Source organism: Sus scrofa, chromosome 14 (genome assembly GCF_000003025.6).
Source record: "Sus scrofa isolate TJ Tabasco breed Duroc chromosome 14, Sscrofa11.1, whole genome shotgun sequence".
Taxonomy (NCBI): domain Eukaryota; kingdom Metazoa; phylum Chordata; class Mammalia; order Artiodactyla; family Suidae; genus Sus; species Sus scrofa.
The window spans coordinates 123,533,749-123,548,245 of NC_010456.5; the positions used below are offsets into that span (position 1 = coordinate 123,533,749).

Below are 14,497 nucleotides of genomic sequence, written 5' to 3' on the forward strand. Positions count from 1 at the left end.
AGTGAAGGCTGTTTTCTGCTTGCTCTGACGAGCTTTTTCAAGTTTCATCACTCTCTAGTCTCCTACTGTGAACATGTGGGGCTCCTCTGCTCTTTGCATGTGGATGGGAAGGATGGGGTACAGAAATGGTTGGGTGTGACACCCATGTCTCTGTCACTGCTGCCCCCACCTTCCCGAAGGTCCTCTCGCCCTTCGCTGGCCGCACTAGACGGTATTCCTCTGGGAGTTGAAGCAGGAATTAGTGCTTGTACTTCTTAGTGGCACGTTTGTTCCGCTCAGCCCTTGTCACTCACAGATGGTCGTGCACAGGGTCTTAACTGCTTGGGACCTCTCCATTTGTCCCCAGCAGGTGTTCAGTGGAGAAGCCTTTCTTCTGGAGCTGAAAGGAAGAGGATAAGAAAGTTAATGCTCTCCCACAGGCTTGCTGCTCACCCCCGCCTGACCTCGAGGTGGAGATTGCCAGCAGCAGGCAGGCTCTGCAGCCTCCACACATATAGCCACCTCATTTCAGGACAGATCCTCTCTTGGTTTCGGGTCAGAAGTTCTTAGAGTTCATCTCCAGCTCCTTCCTGCTACAGACCCAATTCTTTGAGTAATCTAGAGTTGTACCACAGAGAGGAATTCAGCTACTCTATAGGTATCACATCCCCAGGAGACATTTTGGGTCATAGTGGGGCCTTCATGTATAGCTGTGCAGGGCGTGCACTGCACAACTTTAGGGTGTGCCATTTACACTATGGTCTGTGTGCGTGGTGCCCCCTGGAGTTGTGCAGGGTGAGATCTCCACAAAGGTACAAGGCCGACTTTGTGAAAGCTTCAAAAGAATCCTGCCATGGACTTTCCTGGAGTCAGACAGGGTATTGCCCGAGGCTTTTTGTGAAGTGCTTTCTAGGTTTCAGAAGGTCATGAGACACGTAAAACGACTTTAGTTCAGTTTTATATTTGGACGAGGTTTGGTGTAATAGGGGAACCCCTGATAAGACTTGAGAAAGTTTAGAGGTAGCTCTGGATTTGGGGCTATAGGAGCTTTACTAGCTGTAGAGTCCACGATCTGTGGCTCACTACATATGGGTGTGAACACACACAGCCCTTCCTCCCTTCCTCTTTCCGTCCTGCCACCTCCCTCCTCCCTCCCTCCCCTAGGAACTGAACAGTCTGTGGAGCAAGAATCAGAGTTAAAACTTGTATGGATTTGATTGTGGTAGAGACTAGTTAGTTGGGGGTTTTGGGGTTCGTTTTTTAAACTGACTTGACAAGGATGCTTCTGTAAATTACTTTGGGTATTGTAAAGTGCAGAGGGGTCTTCTGGGAAGCTTTCTGAGCTAACCATCTTATGCTGCTTTCACCACATTCCTACTTTTCTAGCCCAGTGGTGACAGAAGCCTTTATAACACTATCTTAGCGAAGTAGAATTGAGTGAAACAGTCACATTTGGGTTGTCAGACTTGGTACGTTCTGGAACAGAAGAGAAAACATTTTGGTCCCATAGTGATCACTAACCCATGGCCTTGAAATTCAACGTTATTTCCTTTCTGGCCCTTCCAACTTAGGTAAAGGAGATAAATCCCAGGCCATGTTGCCTATCTGGAGGGTTTCCCCGCACCTCACCACCAGAGTTGAGGGCTTTTCTCTCATTACATTCAAAGAGCTAATGGGATGGCCAGCTCCCTTGAACTGCATCTCTCTCTTCTCTAGATAGTGTGTATTTTCTTCCATTCTCTTCCGCTTAAAACACATTCCCAGTCCTCTAGAATCTTTAGTCTAAATGATCATTTTCTCAGTCATGAACCTCTCAGTTGTCAATTATTTTTATCAGTGTATCCTAAATCCTTCCCAGGGGTAGTGGAATTTTCAGCTGCCTCTCAGAATATATTGCGGGGGACTGGACGCGGCTGAGCACAGCATTCGAAATGACTGGGAAGCCCTTGGCTGGGGGGCGGGGGGGGGCTGCCTGGAACCGACATGTTTCTGTGCGCAGTTGAAGCTTTATTTCAGCTTCTAAAGAAGCTGACACTGGACCCTCCTGCCTCTTCGAGGATGGCCGGGTGGCACTCTGCTTCTGACGCAGGAGTGGCACAGACACGAGGATGGGCCATGGGGGCTCGTGCAAAAGCACAGGAACTTCTTGGTTTCCTTTCTTCCTTTCTTAAACTGGATGCCAAGGAACATGAAATGTTTCAAAGGGTAACACTGAACCGAAGACCCAGACAGATGTCCCAAGTGGCACAGCCCGCAGGTCTGAGAGGCTTTCTCTAGAACTGCTGACTCTCAGTCTTTAGGTGGACCTGAAACCGTGTGGCATCTCTGCCTTGGGGGGGCTCCTCACAGGGCCTTATGGATTCTCAAGTTTTCACCCAGTGGCTGTTGCTGTCTCTTCTTGAGTCAGTGTCAACATACCATGAGAACTTTTAGCAAAGGTTAATATTTAGATGTTCTGACACAAATAGACGCGTCGGAACACAGGTTCCTCCTGCTCGTGACATTGCATGTACACCGGGCAGCTGCAGCACGTGGATAGGGTGGAGCTCCCGGGTGAGGGAGGCCTAGTTTCAGATCAGGAAGGAGGCGGTTACCTCCACAGAATTCTTTCCTGCTCCCGTTGCACGTCCGCAGCTGCAGCAGACTGTCTGGATGTCGGGGAGGGTCAGGCTGGAGAATGAGAATGGCTCCATGCAGTTCGTCTCCCATGATGCATGAAAAGCCTTCCTCGGAGGGCCGGGCGGTCTGTATGGAGGCAGCGTAGCCTAGTGGATGAGAGCTGGGGGACCACGATCGCCTGGTTCCCATCATGGCCCCGCCTTCTCATGTCGTCTCAGGAACTTTCATGAAACTCTCTGTGCCTCAGTTTCCTTGTCTGTAAAATCGTGGTTGCAGAGGATTGTGTGAAGATACATGAGTCGCTAGACATGGCACTCTTAGAATTCTGTCTGGCACAGAGCATGTGCCCCGTGAATGGTAACTGTTCTTACGAAGGGTATTGTCATGGTAGAGGAAAATGGCAAGAACAGGATGTTCCCCCTTAGGGATGTCCACTCAGGAGTCTGAAAAATTGCTCAGATCGCTTCTGGTTGTTTCGCCTTTGTTCCACCCTCCGCTTTAAAACCAAGGCCAGTGCTACAGGGCAAAGAAAATCCCCTACGAAGGGGATTTTTATTTTTTGATTCCGAATGAGAACCATTTGGCCTTATAAAGAAGAGATTTGCATGGGGCACGGAGGCTCTCTTGAGTCCACCCAGCCGTCCCAACGTCCATTTGTCCCTTAGCTCTTGGGCCACTTGGAACGCTGTCTCTTCAGCCTCCCCGAGTCTTCCCCATCATCCCGCTCTGGTCCCCTTTCATGAGTGCTGGGGTCAGGTGTGAGGATGGACATCGATGCGCTCGAAGAGAGGTCCTACCTGCCACCCCGCTGATCCACTCTTTTCCTGCTGGGTGTGCGGTCGTCCACCCAGAGCCCAGTTGAAGGGCGCTTGGATTAAAGGGGTTGGGGGTTGGCAGATACCCAGGAGCCTGGATGGAGGTGGCAGCCGGGGCCCCTCCTCCTGCCTCCTTTCCAGGTGAGCCCAGATGCCCCTCCTCCCCGCCACCTCCTGAAATAATTCGCTGTGTCTCTTCTGTTCTTCTAGGGGAAAAAGAAGAAGAGGAAAAGGGACAAGCAGCCCGGGGAGACCAATGGTAAGTTAGAATAACGGGATAGAGGCAGGAAGCGGTGCTCTGAGGACCATGCTTTTATAGCAGGATTCTGTCTGGGGGAGGCAGGAGAAATTCAAGGCCAGGATGTTGTCGGATGGGGTGGGGGTGGGGGGACCCTCTTAGCCAACCTTTTTGTTTATGCATTTTAATTAATTGCTTCATGACTGCCCTTTTAAAGCTAGTAACATTCATTGTTGCATGAAAAGCACATTGTGAGTGTAGTGGAATGTGTTTTTAAATAACTGCAGAGCCTGTGAGTAGAGAGTGGTAGGCATGCCTAGCCGGGGATTTATCCAGTCTGCTTATTTGGTATGTGTCTGAGTAGGGATGAGGAGTGGGCCAGGAGAGCAGAAGGGTGTGTGTGAGTGTCTGATGTTAACTGGGCTGTTCCTGAATGTTCTGATGCATGCCTTTACAGTGGTCAATTGCACCCAACTTAAATTAAGGAGGTTTGTCATTCTCTAGAAGAAATTAGAAATACTGCATAGGCAATCTCAGAAGTCCCTTCGAGAAGGCCAGGCTTTTACAAACAACGACAAAAACATTTTGAAGGCTTTGTATAATTTGTTCTTTTTTTTCAGAACACAGCGAATGTTTCCTAAATCCTTGCCTTTCACTTCCTCCGATTACAGGTGCTAATGTCATTTTGAGTCATTAAAATAGTTGATAAACTGTTTTTTTAATTTTTCTTGCCATTATAGTTTTATTAACATGAGACACGTATGACTTTTGAACATTCTTTAAAATGACCATCTACACGGTTTCATATGTTTCAGTAGATTTTTTTTTCAGTTGCTTTCATTGTTTTTTGAATTTAATTTAACTTCTGCTTTGTTTATTTATTTTTCCCGTAACAGTTGTTTAAGCCGTGATGACAGTGATTTAGAGTTGAACTAACTGTGCAAATTGAATATGCAGTATTTCTTTAAAAGAGACTGGTTAAAAAAAAAAAAAGAAAAAGGAGAAAAAAAAAAAAAAACTAAACCAAAACCCAACAACAACAACAAAATGGAAGGAATTCAGTAATAAACCTCCTTAATCTAATGGCATTTTTTTCATCGCTCCCACTAAGTTTTCTCACGCAAGCATGCATCCGCAGTATGATTATTTTTTTCCTTTGCTTTTTTTTATTTTAGTTTTTTTCCTTCCTTTTGCTTTTCTGCTTATAACTGGCAAATCCACTAGCATTTCACTGACTGATCCTGCTTCAATGCTGCTATGTATGAGCTCCTAACTAACCCTCAACGGCTCATGTACACAGCCTGTTGGTCTTTATCTGTTCCTTTCAATATTAATGAAAATAGATTTTAAAAAGAGAAAAGATGAACATTCCAAAAGCTGCAATATCCCAGTACCACAACCCTTTCTTTCTTTATTTCTTTCTGTTTCGTTTCGTTTTGTTCTGTTCTTATTTGTAGTTTTTTTGGTTTTTTTTTTGTTTTGTTTTGTTTTTTTGTTTTCTTTTTTAAACTGTTGTACTCTGAGAAGAAAAAAAGCATGTGACAAACTTAATTCCCTCCTTGGCTTTATTTTCTTCTTTAAGAAAAACAAATTGAGAGAGGAAAAAAAAAAAAAAAGAGGAAAGCAGAACTAAAAGAGGAAAAACATTATGTCAAAGTTAGTTCTTCAGTATCTAACTTCCCTTTATCAGTTCAAACCGAATCGGAGAGACAGTCCTTAAAGAAGGGATACTGCAGCTTTATTTGCAACAGCTAATTTCACAAGTTGAATAAGAATGTGCTTTTTTTTTTTTACCTTTTTTTTTAAAAAAAAAATTAAAGCAAGTTAAAAATGGAAAGTCAATATTTTGTAATTAGTAACCAGGTCATTGATTTATTCCCTTTTTTATTTTTATTTTTTTCTTATTTGTATCTTTCTCTTCCCCCCCTCCCTCTCTCCTTCCCTCCCTCTCTCTCTTTCTCTCTCTTCTCTCCCTCTCCCTCTTCTCCCTCGTCCTCCTCCTCCTCCTCTGCTCGCTTCTCTCTTGAACTCATTCAGACCTGAGCGCTCCTAAGAAATGCCGAGCGCGCTTTGGCCTTGATCAACAGAATAACTGGTGCGGCCCTTGCAGGTGTGTATAGATTTCCCAGATTCGCTGTGCTGGTTTGCAGCTGGTCTCTTTGGTCCTTTGCCCCCCACCCCCCCCTTCTCTGGCCTGTTGCTTTGTAGCTCTGTGTGTGGATCTTAGGAGACAGGAGGGCGCGGGACACTGCTCTGTGAGGGACGTGCTTGTCCTCCTCGCTGCTGCTAGCCAAAATGCCACTGTAAAACAGCATCATTTGTGCCTCCTCGGGTCAGCGACAGCAAACCCCAGCGCGCCCCCTCCCAGGGAATGTTGCCTGCCAACCCCTTCCTCCCGACAGCCCAGGATGGGGGCTCGGTGACAGCCATCGAGAGCCTGGCCTAGGTAGAAACAAACGACGTCACCCTCTCCCCTCCTCTTCTCTCTCTCTGTGTTTGTTTATTTATTTATTTATTTATTTATTTATTTTCCCCCCTGTTGTTTTTTGGTTTCCGATTGTTGTTTTTTCCTTTTGTGTTTTATCGTTTTATTTTATTTTATTTTATTTTTTCTTTTGACGCCTAGAAGTCCTTTCCTTTCATGTCCTTGGTGAGGGAAGACAATCAAAGAGAACCCAGGTGCTAGCGAAGACAAGGCAGCTGTAGCCGAGGTTGTACATCCAACTGAGCACGACCCACCATTGTGTTGTATTTTTTGTGTTTACCTTATGCTAACAGATGCAAATACTCCAAAGAAGTGTCGGGCACTGTTCGGGCTTGACCGACAGACTTTATGGTGCAAACCATGCAGGTATATTACCTACTGTGAGGCCTTTGGGAAAAATCAAAGCGTTCTGTCCTTCCGGTATCTCAGTGTGTCAATAGATTTTTGACCTCGTTCCCATCTACTTCCCCGCTGGCAGCAATGACTAATGATCCTCATCCTTCCAAATTTCCTTGCTAATTTTATGCCGTGTCCTCTCCCTACTTTTCTCTTGCCCTCTTCTCCCTGCTCTTACGAATAACATACCCCAGCCCTCACAGACCAGGACGGGCACAGATCCTTTTGCTTTGAAAGCCAGCCTCCTGGAACTGGCCCGGCCCTGGCACGACTTCTATGGCATGTCTGCAGGACAGAGAGAGCCACCAGGTCCCGGGGTTTGAATGGGCTCAAATTGGCAGCAGTAGCCTTCCCCATGCACTTGGAGTCTAGACACTTGGAGAAGGGCTCTGGGGCAGGCTGTTTTTGGTTTTGTTTGGTTTTCTGTTTGTTTGTGTTCTGTTTAAAAACCACGTCTCTGGACAGAGGAGCTTGGTGAGCTGACATTGTTTTACAGTGCTGAAAAGAAGCGTGGCATTAAACGGCAGGCACCAGCTGACGGGCTGCAAGCAGCGAGCCGTGCAGTGACTTGCTGCAGTGCTGCTAGCCTGCAGAGTGAACAAAACACATATGCGTGTACCTATGAGAGAGATGGACCTATGAGACAGAGAGGGCGTGCTGGTTCCAGAGTGAATCAGGAGAGTCCCAATTAAACACCTGTGTTCCACCTGCAGGTTCCATCCAACCTGTAATTTCAGGGAAGGTGTAGGTACTTCCTTCTTGGTGGAGGGATACCAGCTAGTTCCTGTCTCATTTCCTTTTCTTTAATGACCACCTTTGGTTAAATTTGTTGTTTCTTTGTTCTGATACAAGCAGTCTTTGAATTTGGAATATTATGATGGTAGGTATCTCAATACCCAAAACACGCTTCCCTGTCTGTAGTGCCCCCTCCGTGTCACGTGTCCTGCTCCGTGCCTTCGCCATGTGTTCCGTGTTTAGACGTCAGCCCAGATCTCCGTTCCATCACGTGCATGCTCACCAGTCGCTGTGTCTCCTCCCCCTTCCCCTGACGCCTTAGGAGAGATCGGTGAAGCGCCCCGTGTTGAGCCAGCGTTCCACGGAGAGGGGCCCCCAGAGTCTTTCCCCAGGGAGCCCCCCCCCCCGTCCACGGGCTGCCCTCTGCCTTCTGAGTGAGGCTGGGGGGACCTTGGGTGGATGACCCGCAGAGAGAGAACCCCACCCCACCCCAACCCCCGACCCCCGCCACCGCCCCTCCCCTGGGATGGCGGTGATCACGGAGGTGACACACATGCTTTCCGCACAGTCCCTGGGGTCCTCTCTGTGCGACAGAAAAGAGTTTCACGACGCATTAGGTGTCTCCTCAGGGCGGGCCTGGAAGATGGGAACTCTGCCAGCCCCACCTCGACAGTGAATTTGTGTCAGGCTCTTCTGTGGCTGAGCAGGAGGGCAGGTAGCTGCGGGATCCTGCTCTGACCGCGCGCCCCGGGGAAGGCTGAGCTAATGGCAGGGCTGCTCCCAAGAGAGGGTTTCTCAGGCCCTGTAGAAACGTGCGGCTGACACCATCCAGCGCACCTTGCAGTGTGGTTGGTTGCCTGGTTTGTGTATTTTATTTGCGGGGGGGATCGGTGAGTGGTGGTTTATGAATCCCTCTTTCTGCTTTGGAAGCAGTTAGCTGCGAGTTAGACTTGGCGCTTGTCGGGGAGCAGGAGTTGCCATGACTAACATTGACCAGACTAGTCCCTTCTCAGACCCAGGCGCACCTTGCTGAAAACTGGAGGGTGGCTTTTTCTGCAGAAACTAGAATTCTCATGACGTTTTTACGCAACAAAAACAACTGCAAACCTTCATGGCTGCCTCATAAACGTGGCTTTCTAGAGTGCAGCTTGGAGGGGCTGGCGCGGCAGTAGCGCCACGGTGCATGCGGGCGGTCCTTCCTTCCTCTTTCCCGCCTCAGCGCCCTTAGAACTTCCCCGGTGACCATTTTTCCTCCGTTGGGAATATTGTTTCATACCCTGAAAGCTTCAGCAGATGCTTTTCTGCTCCTTTAAGTAAGTGTAAGTCCCAAACAGGACCAGGAAACACTCTTAAGTTCCTTTCAGAATGAATCTGTAAGAAGCTAAAAATGGATTTTTCAGGGGCCACCCCCTGATGGGAGAAGGAGCCTAGGTGGGGGAGAGTCAGAGAATGGGTTTTGTCCCTTTTTCCATCAGTTTTTTCCTCTTGACTGTGCCAGGATCTGGCTTGATGCTAAATCAACAAGACAAAATGTGCTTTAAAAAAAAAAGTTTCAAAACGAGGCATTCTCTGGCCCATCGGAAATATGTGTGTTCCAGCTGCCGCCTGCTCTGCCACCTCTTAGAAGGAGCAGTCACCCTGTCATTCACAGTTTTTGTGTCCTGTGTTCAGATGCCCCCACTCATCCCCCTGACCTGGAAACTTCCACGGCGATGAGGGCAGGAGGGGGGAGGGGAGCACCCGAAAAGCTCCTAGCCAATCAGGGCTCCTGGCTCCATGCACAGGGTTTCTAATTTTATTTGACATTTGAGGACATTTTAACAAGATTCTGTTTTGAGCCCACCAAGTTGCTTTTCCCATCTTTTCCCTCTGCCCTAATATAGCATGGAATGCTGCTGGATGTTCCTTTATTCCTGTCCCCTTGTCCCTGTCCCCTCTTCCTCTCTTTGTCCCTTTCCTCATTCCTCTCTCTCATTTGTCCCTTTTGCTTTCTCAGTTTTGCTTATGCTCCCCCACCCCACCACCACCCCACCCCACCACCACCCGTTTCTTCTCCCATTTTTAAAATGCATGGACTTCTTAGTTTTTTGAGCATGTTTTGATCTGCAGGCTAAGGTGGTTTAAAACTCTTGAGAGGCTTATCTATTTCTCTTGGTTTTCTGGGATGGGAGCAGAACCCACAGTTTATTTCAGTCTATCCCAGGGGAGAAAAGGAACCTTGTCAAATTGAAGGTGGAGGGGGCAGCCCTCGCTTTCCTCGAGGTCCTTCCGACCCGGAGCGGGGACAGGTGGACCCTGAGGCCACCGGCCCAAGGGGGCTCGGCCTCCGGGAGGCAGGAAAGACCAAGCATGTGCTCCCCGCCCCCACCTCCTCCCTCCTGCCATCTTGCCGAGCACACACCCCACGCACCGAGGGGCATCCTCAGACAGCTCAGGGGCACATACTCAGGGAGGCACTCATTCCATCCCCTTCCTTTCAGAGGCCAGTGACATCTGACAGTGGTTGCCTTCAGCCAGGCAGCATCTTAGTTGCTTTCCCGTGACGGGAAGCCAGCCGGTGCTTACACACTTGTTTTTAGACGGAGTGTTACCAGCCACGGTTCTGACTATAGTTCTCCTTAGATCAGCACATTCCCTGTGTCTGCATTATTTTTACAGCATGAGTGCAGGTGATCCCCAGGACCACCTTTCCCACCAAACATTATCCCATCAGACTGGAATGGATCATAGGAGGAGGTTTTCGGTCACACGCTCAATTTCTTGAATTGATTTCCCCGACTTGGATGATAAGCAAGAGAGGCTCTGAAATTCTCATTCCTCTTTCTTACATAAACAGGAAATGGAGAGGGGAGATTCTGACTTTGGTACAGGGCAAAATTAGTCTTTCTGGTTTAAACACGAATCCCGACGACTCCCCTTCTGCAAGGTCCATGCTGCGATTCCCTGGCACGTCTTCTTTGTCGTCACCTCCTTGTGACACGCTGCACCCTCCATTCACTGGCCCTGGCATATGGACCAGGGCAGGACGCCCCTCCATCCCACCCTCACCGTCTCTCCTTCTAGCCTTCTCCCTATGGGGTGGGGGAGGGGAAGGCCCCAAATCCTTAAAAAAAATAAAAAAATAAAAAGTTTGAATCATAATTTAATCCACAACCTGCAGGCCATACAACCAGTTATTCTTGTTCCTTTGGATCATTTTCTGTTTTTCTTATTCTCCCCCCTCCCCCACCTTTGTTTATCCTCTTCTACCTGTTTTTTTTTTTTTTGGTGGTTTTTCTGTTTTGTTTGTTTTTTGTTTTTATTTTTTGTTTTCGTTTTGTTTTTGAGTTTATTTAGTTCTTTTTTCGTTCTTCCCACCCCCACCCCCACCCCTCTCTCACCTGATTCTGACCTCTCTTGATTTGGTGTGGTTCTTAACAGACAAGCCCGAAAGCTCTCTGGGCGCCCGCAGCCTCTGGTGGTGGAGGTGGAGGAGGTGGTGGTGGAGGAGTTGGTGGTGGTGGTGGTGGTGGTGGTGGTGGTGGTGGGTTCACACCTGTAAGCCTCCTGCTAGCGCTGCCTTCAGCTCCGTGGGCTCAGCAGTCAGCATTTTGAGAGTTTCATATTGATACGAGGCACCTGGGGAGGGAGCTCTGTCTTTTCTCTTTTATACACACATACACACAAATGCACACCGTGGGGGGGTGGGGCGGGAATGGAGGGAACGGAGGGGGGGTGTTATGGTGGGGACGTGAAGAGGTGTCTAAGCCGCAAGAGACACCAAGCTTTGGAGTTCATCCTAGTTTGGATATAGGCCCTTGCTGGCAGATGGGTGCCACGGCCTGCAGGTGGCCCCCTTGAGCCTGCTCGTTTATATGGGGGGGGCGGGGGCTGGATTTAGCTGGGGGCGGGGGAAGCAGGTAGGTAGGGATCCTGTAGTCCCTGGACATACCTCGTTTGCAGAGCAGGCGTAGCTCAGGGAGCGTGACACCCCAGTGTGACTGTAACGGTCCCCTGCCACTAGGCGTGTCTCCGTGGGTTCCCTCAGGTGACGGCATCTTTGGCTCTGAGCGGTAGATAACTCTCTGCCTTGGCGTCTTTGCCCTTTATTCACAGATAACTCTCTCCCCCTGTTTCTAGGAGAAAAAAAAAGTGCGTTCGCTACATACAAGGTGAAGGCAGCTGCCTCAGTCCACCCTCTTCAGATGGAAGCTTACTAGACTCGCCTCCTTCCTCCCCCCACCTGCTAGGCTCCCCTCCCCAAGACGCCAAGTCACAGACTGAGCAGACCCAGCCTCTGTCGCTGTCCCTGAAGCCCGACCCCCTGGCCCACCTGTCCATGATGCCTCCGCCGCCCGCCCTCCTGCTGGCCGAGGCCGCCCACGGCAAGGCCCCCGCCCTCTGTGCCAACGGGGCCCTGGACCTGCCTCCCGCCGCCCTGCAGGCCCCCCTCCTCCCCTCCTCATCTCTGGCACAGCCGTCGACATCTTCCTTACATTCCCACAACTCTCTGGCCGGGACCCAGCCCCAGCCGCTCTCCCTGGTCACCAAGTCTTTAGAATAGCTTTACCCTCCTCCGCCCGGTTGCTTTCGTGGAGTGTTTCGTTTGGCTTTTCTTTATTTCCCTCCCTCCTGCAACCCCTGCCCCCAGCGCACCCCCCCCCCCCCGCGCTTCTGGAAGGTTTTGTTTGGTCCTTTTTTCAGTTTGTGCCACGTGGCTACATTAGTTAATGTTTATCGAGTTCATTGGTCAATATTTGACCCATTCTTATTTCAATTTCTCCTTTTAAATATGTAGATTGAGAGAAGAACCTCATGATTCTACCAAAATTTTTATCAACAGCTGTTTAAAGTCTTTGTAGCGTTGAAAAAATATATATATATACATAACTGTTATGTAGTTCGGATAGCTTAGTTTTAAAAGACTGATTAAAAAACAAAAAGGAAAAAAAAAAAAGAAGCAATTTTGAAGCAGCCCTCCAAAAGGAGTTGGTTCTGTATTATTTGTATTAAATACGAGCTTGCGAACCAATCATTTTACATCTGGTTTTTAAACCATAAGGGCACGACGAATGCAGTGCCATATACTTTTTTTTTTTTTCTGTGTGAAACAACTTTTATTGTGATGTTACTTGTTATTGTTTAAATGTACAGAAACAAAGGGTTAAAATGTGTTAATATACCTTGTTCCATGGTGTTGTTCTTTTGGGGGGAGGGGGATGCTACTCAACAATTAATGGAATCACAACGCTGTTGGACCAGTAGTATTTATTGCTTTAGAGATTGCTCGTCGAACTTGTACGTTGTCCCTTTTAAAATATGTTTTCCTTTTTCTTGAAACTGTATAAAGTTTTTTTTTCCCCTTAGCATATGCCTCTTATATATAACAACTCATTTGTACAAGGTTTTTAAGTTTATATATAAAATGTGTATATATATATTTTTTGTTTCCCTTTTGGATTTTTTTTTTTTTTTTTTTTTTTTTTTTTTGCCGTATGAAACCCAGATGCCGCCAAATGGACATTAATAGTTGCATTAAAGGATCAGTAGCATTAACAAACGTTGCTTTAAAAGCCATTCTGTAAAACAAGACTTGAAAATTAGTGAGGGGAATTTTAGCGACGCTGTATGAGCAGCAGTGGGAACGGTCAGTCCCGTTACCCCTGTGGACCCACAGTCGAATGCCCTGCACCCTTAGGACATGGACTGACTGTGTGCAAAACTTTATGTGCCAAAATTCTCAGTGACTTTAGCTTTCTCCCTCTTTTTGATGCTGTAATTTTCGTTCATCATGTTTTGCTGTGATGTTACATAGGTAGATTTGTATGTAGTTTTTAATGTCACCTATAACAAGATGTGTTTGGTAGCAGATTTTCCAGAAAGCATTTTAAATGAAGAGGTATAAACCCTTAAGGGCCAAAATTCTGTATATTAGATTACTCTTCAAGGAAAAACCAGCTGCTGCTTTTATGTACCTGTATGACATACAAGTAGGTAGCAGACTTTAAAAATAAAAAAAACCTAGGCATGTTGATGTTACAAAATGCTGTATAAAGCTGAAACCTGTTCATTCAGTGCCATTGTAGTTGACATGAAGCGATTGTAAAACTGTCTCCGATTTTTCTCTGGTTTATTAAAATGCTAACTATAACATTTTTTGTGAATACTTTGAATGTTTCCTAACAGTTGTGATGTTACTGTTCCGTTTTATGCTCTTATTCCAATTTCATTTTTAATGGTTTGGAAGCCATTTTTGTAATGAATAAATGTTCATGCTGTACAGTATCTGTAGCATGCCGTTCTGGATTAATAAAAGCAACTTAGTATGTGCAGATAAAGGCTGGTCCCTTGTTTCCGTAATTTGGGTTTTATCTCGGGGGAAACTGGATCTCCTTTCACCAAGAGAAATGTATTCCCAGGCTGGAGCTTGAGACCGTGTGGTGGGTACAGGTGGTAGGAGGTGACACGGATACCAGAAAGTGGCCTTGAACTCTTGAAGGGTTGCTTTTTTTTTTTTTTGGCCATGCCCATAGCATGCTCAAATTCCCAGGCCAGGGACTGAACCTGTGCCACCGCCTCAACCCCAGATGCCGCAGTGACAGCGCCAGATCCCTACCCTGCTACGCCACAGGAGCACTCCTCCCTCTCATTCTTGATGCCTTTTTGGCCTCCTTGGTGCACCTGGTTTGTTGATTTCTGAAAGCAAATGTCGCTCTTCTGGCTCTGAGGCTGTCACTCCGCTACATCCTAGCCCTCTCACAGTATCAAGCAGAAAGGATTTAATTCTGGTTAATGAGACTTAGTTCACCAGGAGGGGATTTAAGAAACCACAGTGTTCACTGTTTGAAGGATCATTGGTGTGGAAGTTTCGTAATTTCTTTCTAAGAATTACATGCAGCGAGAGATGCCAGGGTGAGCAACTGTTAAGCAAGAAGACGTTTAGAAGGCGTTTCCTTTATAGGTTTGCATGGACCAGTCTTGCCATCCCTGAGACGCACGTTCTTTGGCTCTGCCCTGGCCAGGGTGCAGGTTCATCCCCACCCCCACAGAACGTCCTAAGGTTTCCACTGCATTCATTCCTGCCGCTGGCTAGGATGCATGGATGGAGGTATATACATGGTTTCACTTATCTGGACAACCTTCCCTTCAAAGGACGTGATTTCAATGGGCTCAGAAGCGCTCTGTGTTGCTGTCTTTGTTACCTAAGGTGACATGGTGTTGTCACCAAGGACTTTAAAGCCTTGGAAGCTC

The 14,497-nt window shown here is 47.5% G+C and overlaps 1 protein-coding gene and 1 long non-coding RNA gene across 51 annotated transcripts in view; one reads left to right on the plus strand and one right to left on the minus strand.

Moving 5' to 3' along the window:
• The window catches only part of TCF7L2 (transcription factor 7 like 2), a 203,638-nt gene extending 190,054 nt beyond the window's left edge, over window positions 1-13,584 (plus strand). For 15 of the 50 annotated variants that reach the window (XM_005657464.3, XM_005657462.3, XM_005657466.3 and 12 more), the window contains 4 exons: window positions 3,624-3,672; window positions 4,272-4,322; window positions 5,689-5,761; window positions 11,387-13,584. In XM_005657464.3, coding sequence (XP_005657521.1) covers window positions 3,624-3,672; window positions 4,272-4,322; window positions 5,689-5,761; window positions 11,387-11,810 — 597 coding nt within the window. In that variant the 3' untranslated portion in view covers window positions 11,811-13,584. Of the gene's footprint in view, window positions 1-3,623; window positions 3,677-4,271; window positions 4,323-5,688; window positions 5,762-6,429; window positions 6,503-7,387; window positions 7,413-11,386 lie in introns of all 50 variants that reach the window. The other 35 variants (XM_005657467.3, XM_021073288.1, XM_021073291.1 and 32 more) reach the window with 8 other exon arrangements.
• Window positions 8,241-11,392, minus strand: LOC102165730. Its single transcript, XR_001304666.2, has 2 exons — window positions 10,648-11,392; window positions 8,241-10,370 (listed from the first exon to the last, which is right to left on the minus strand). It is a non-coding gene; the product is annotated as an uncharacterized LOC102165730 (long non-coding RNA).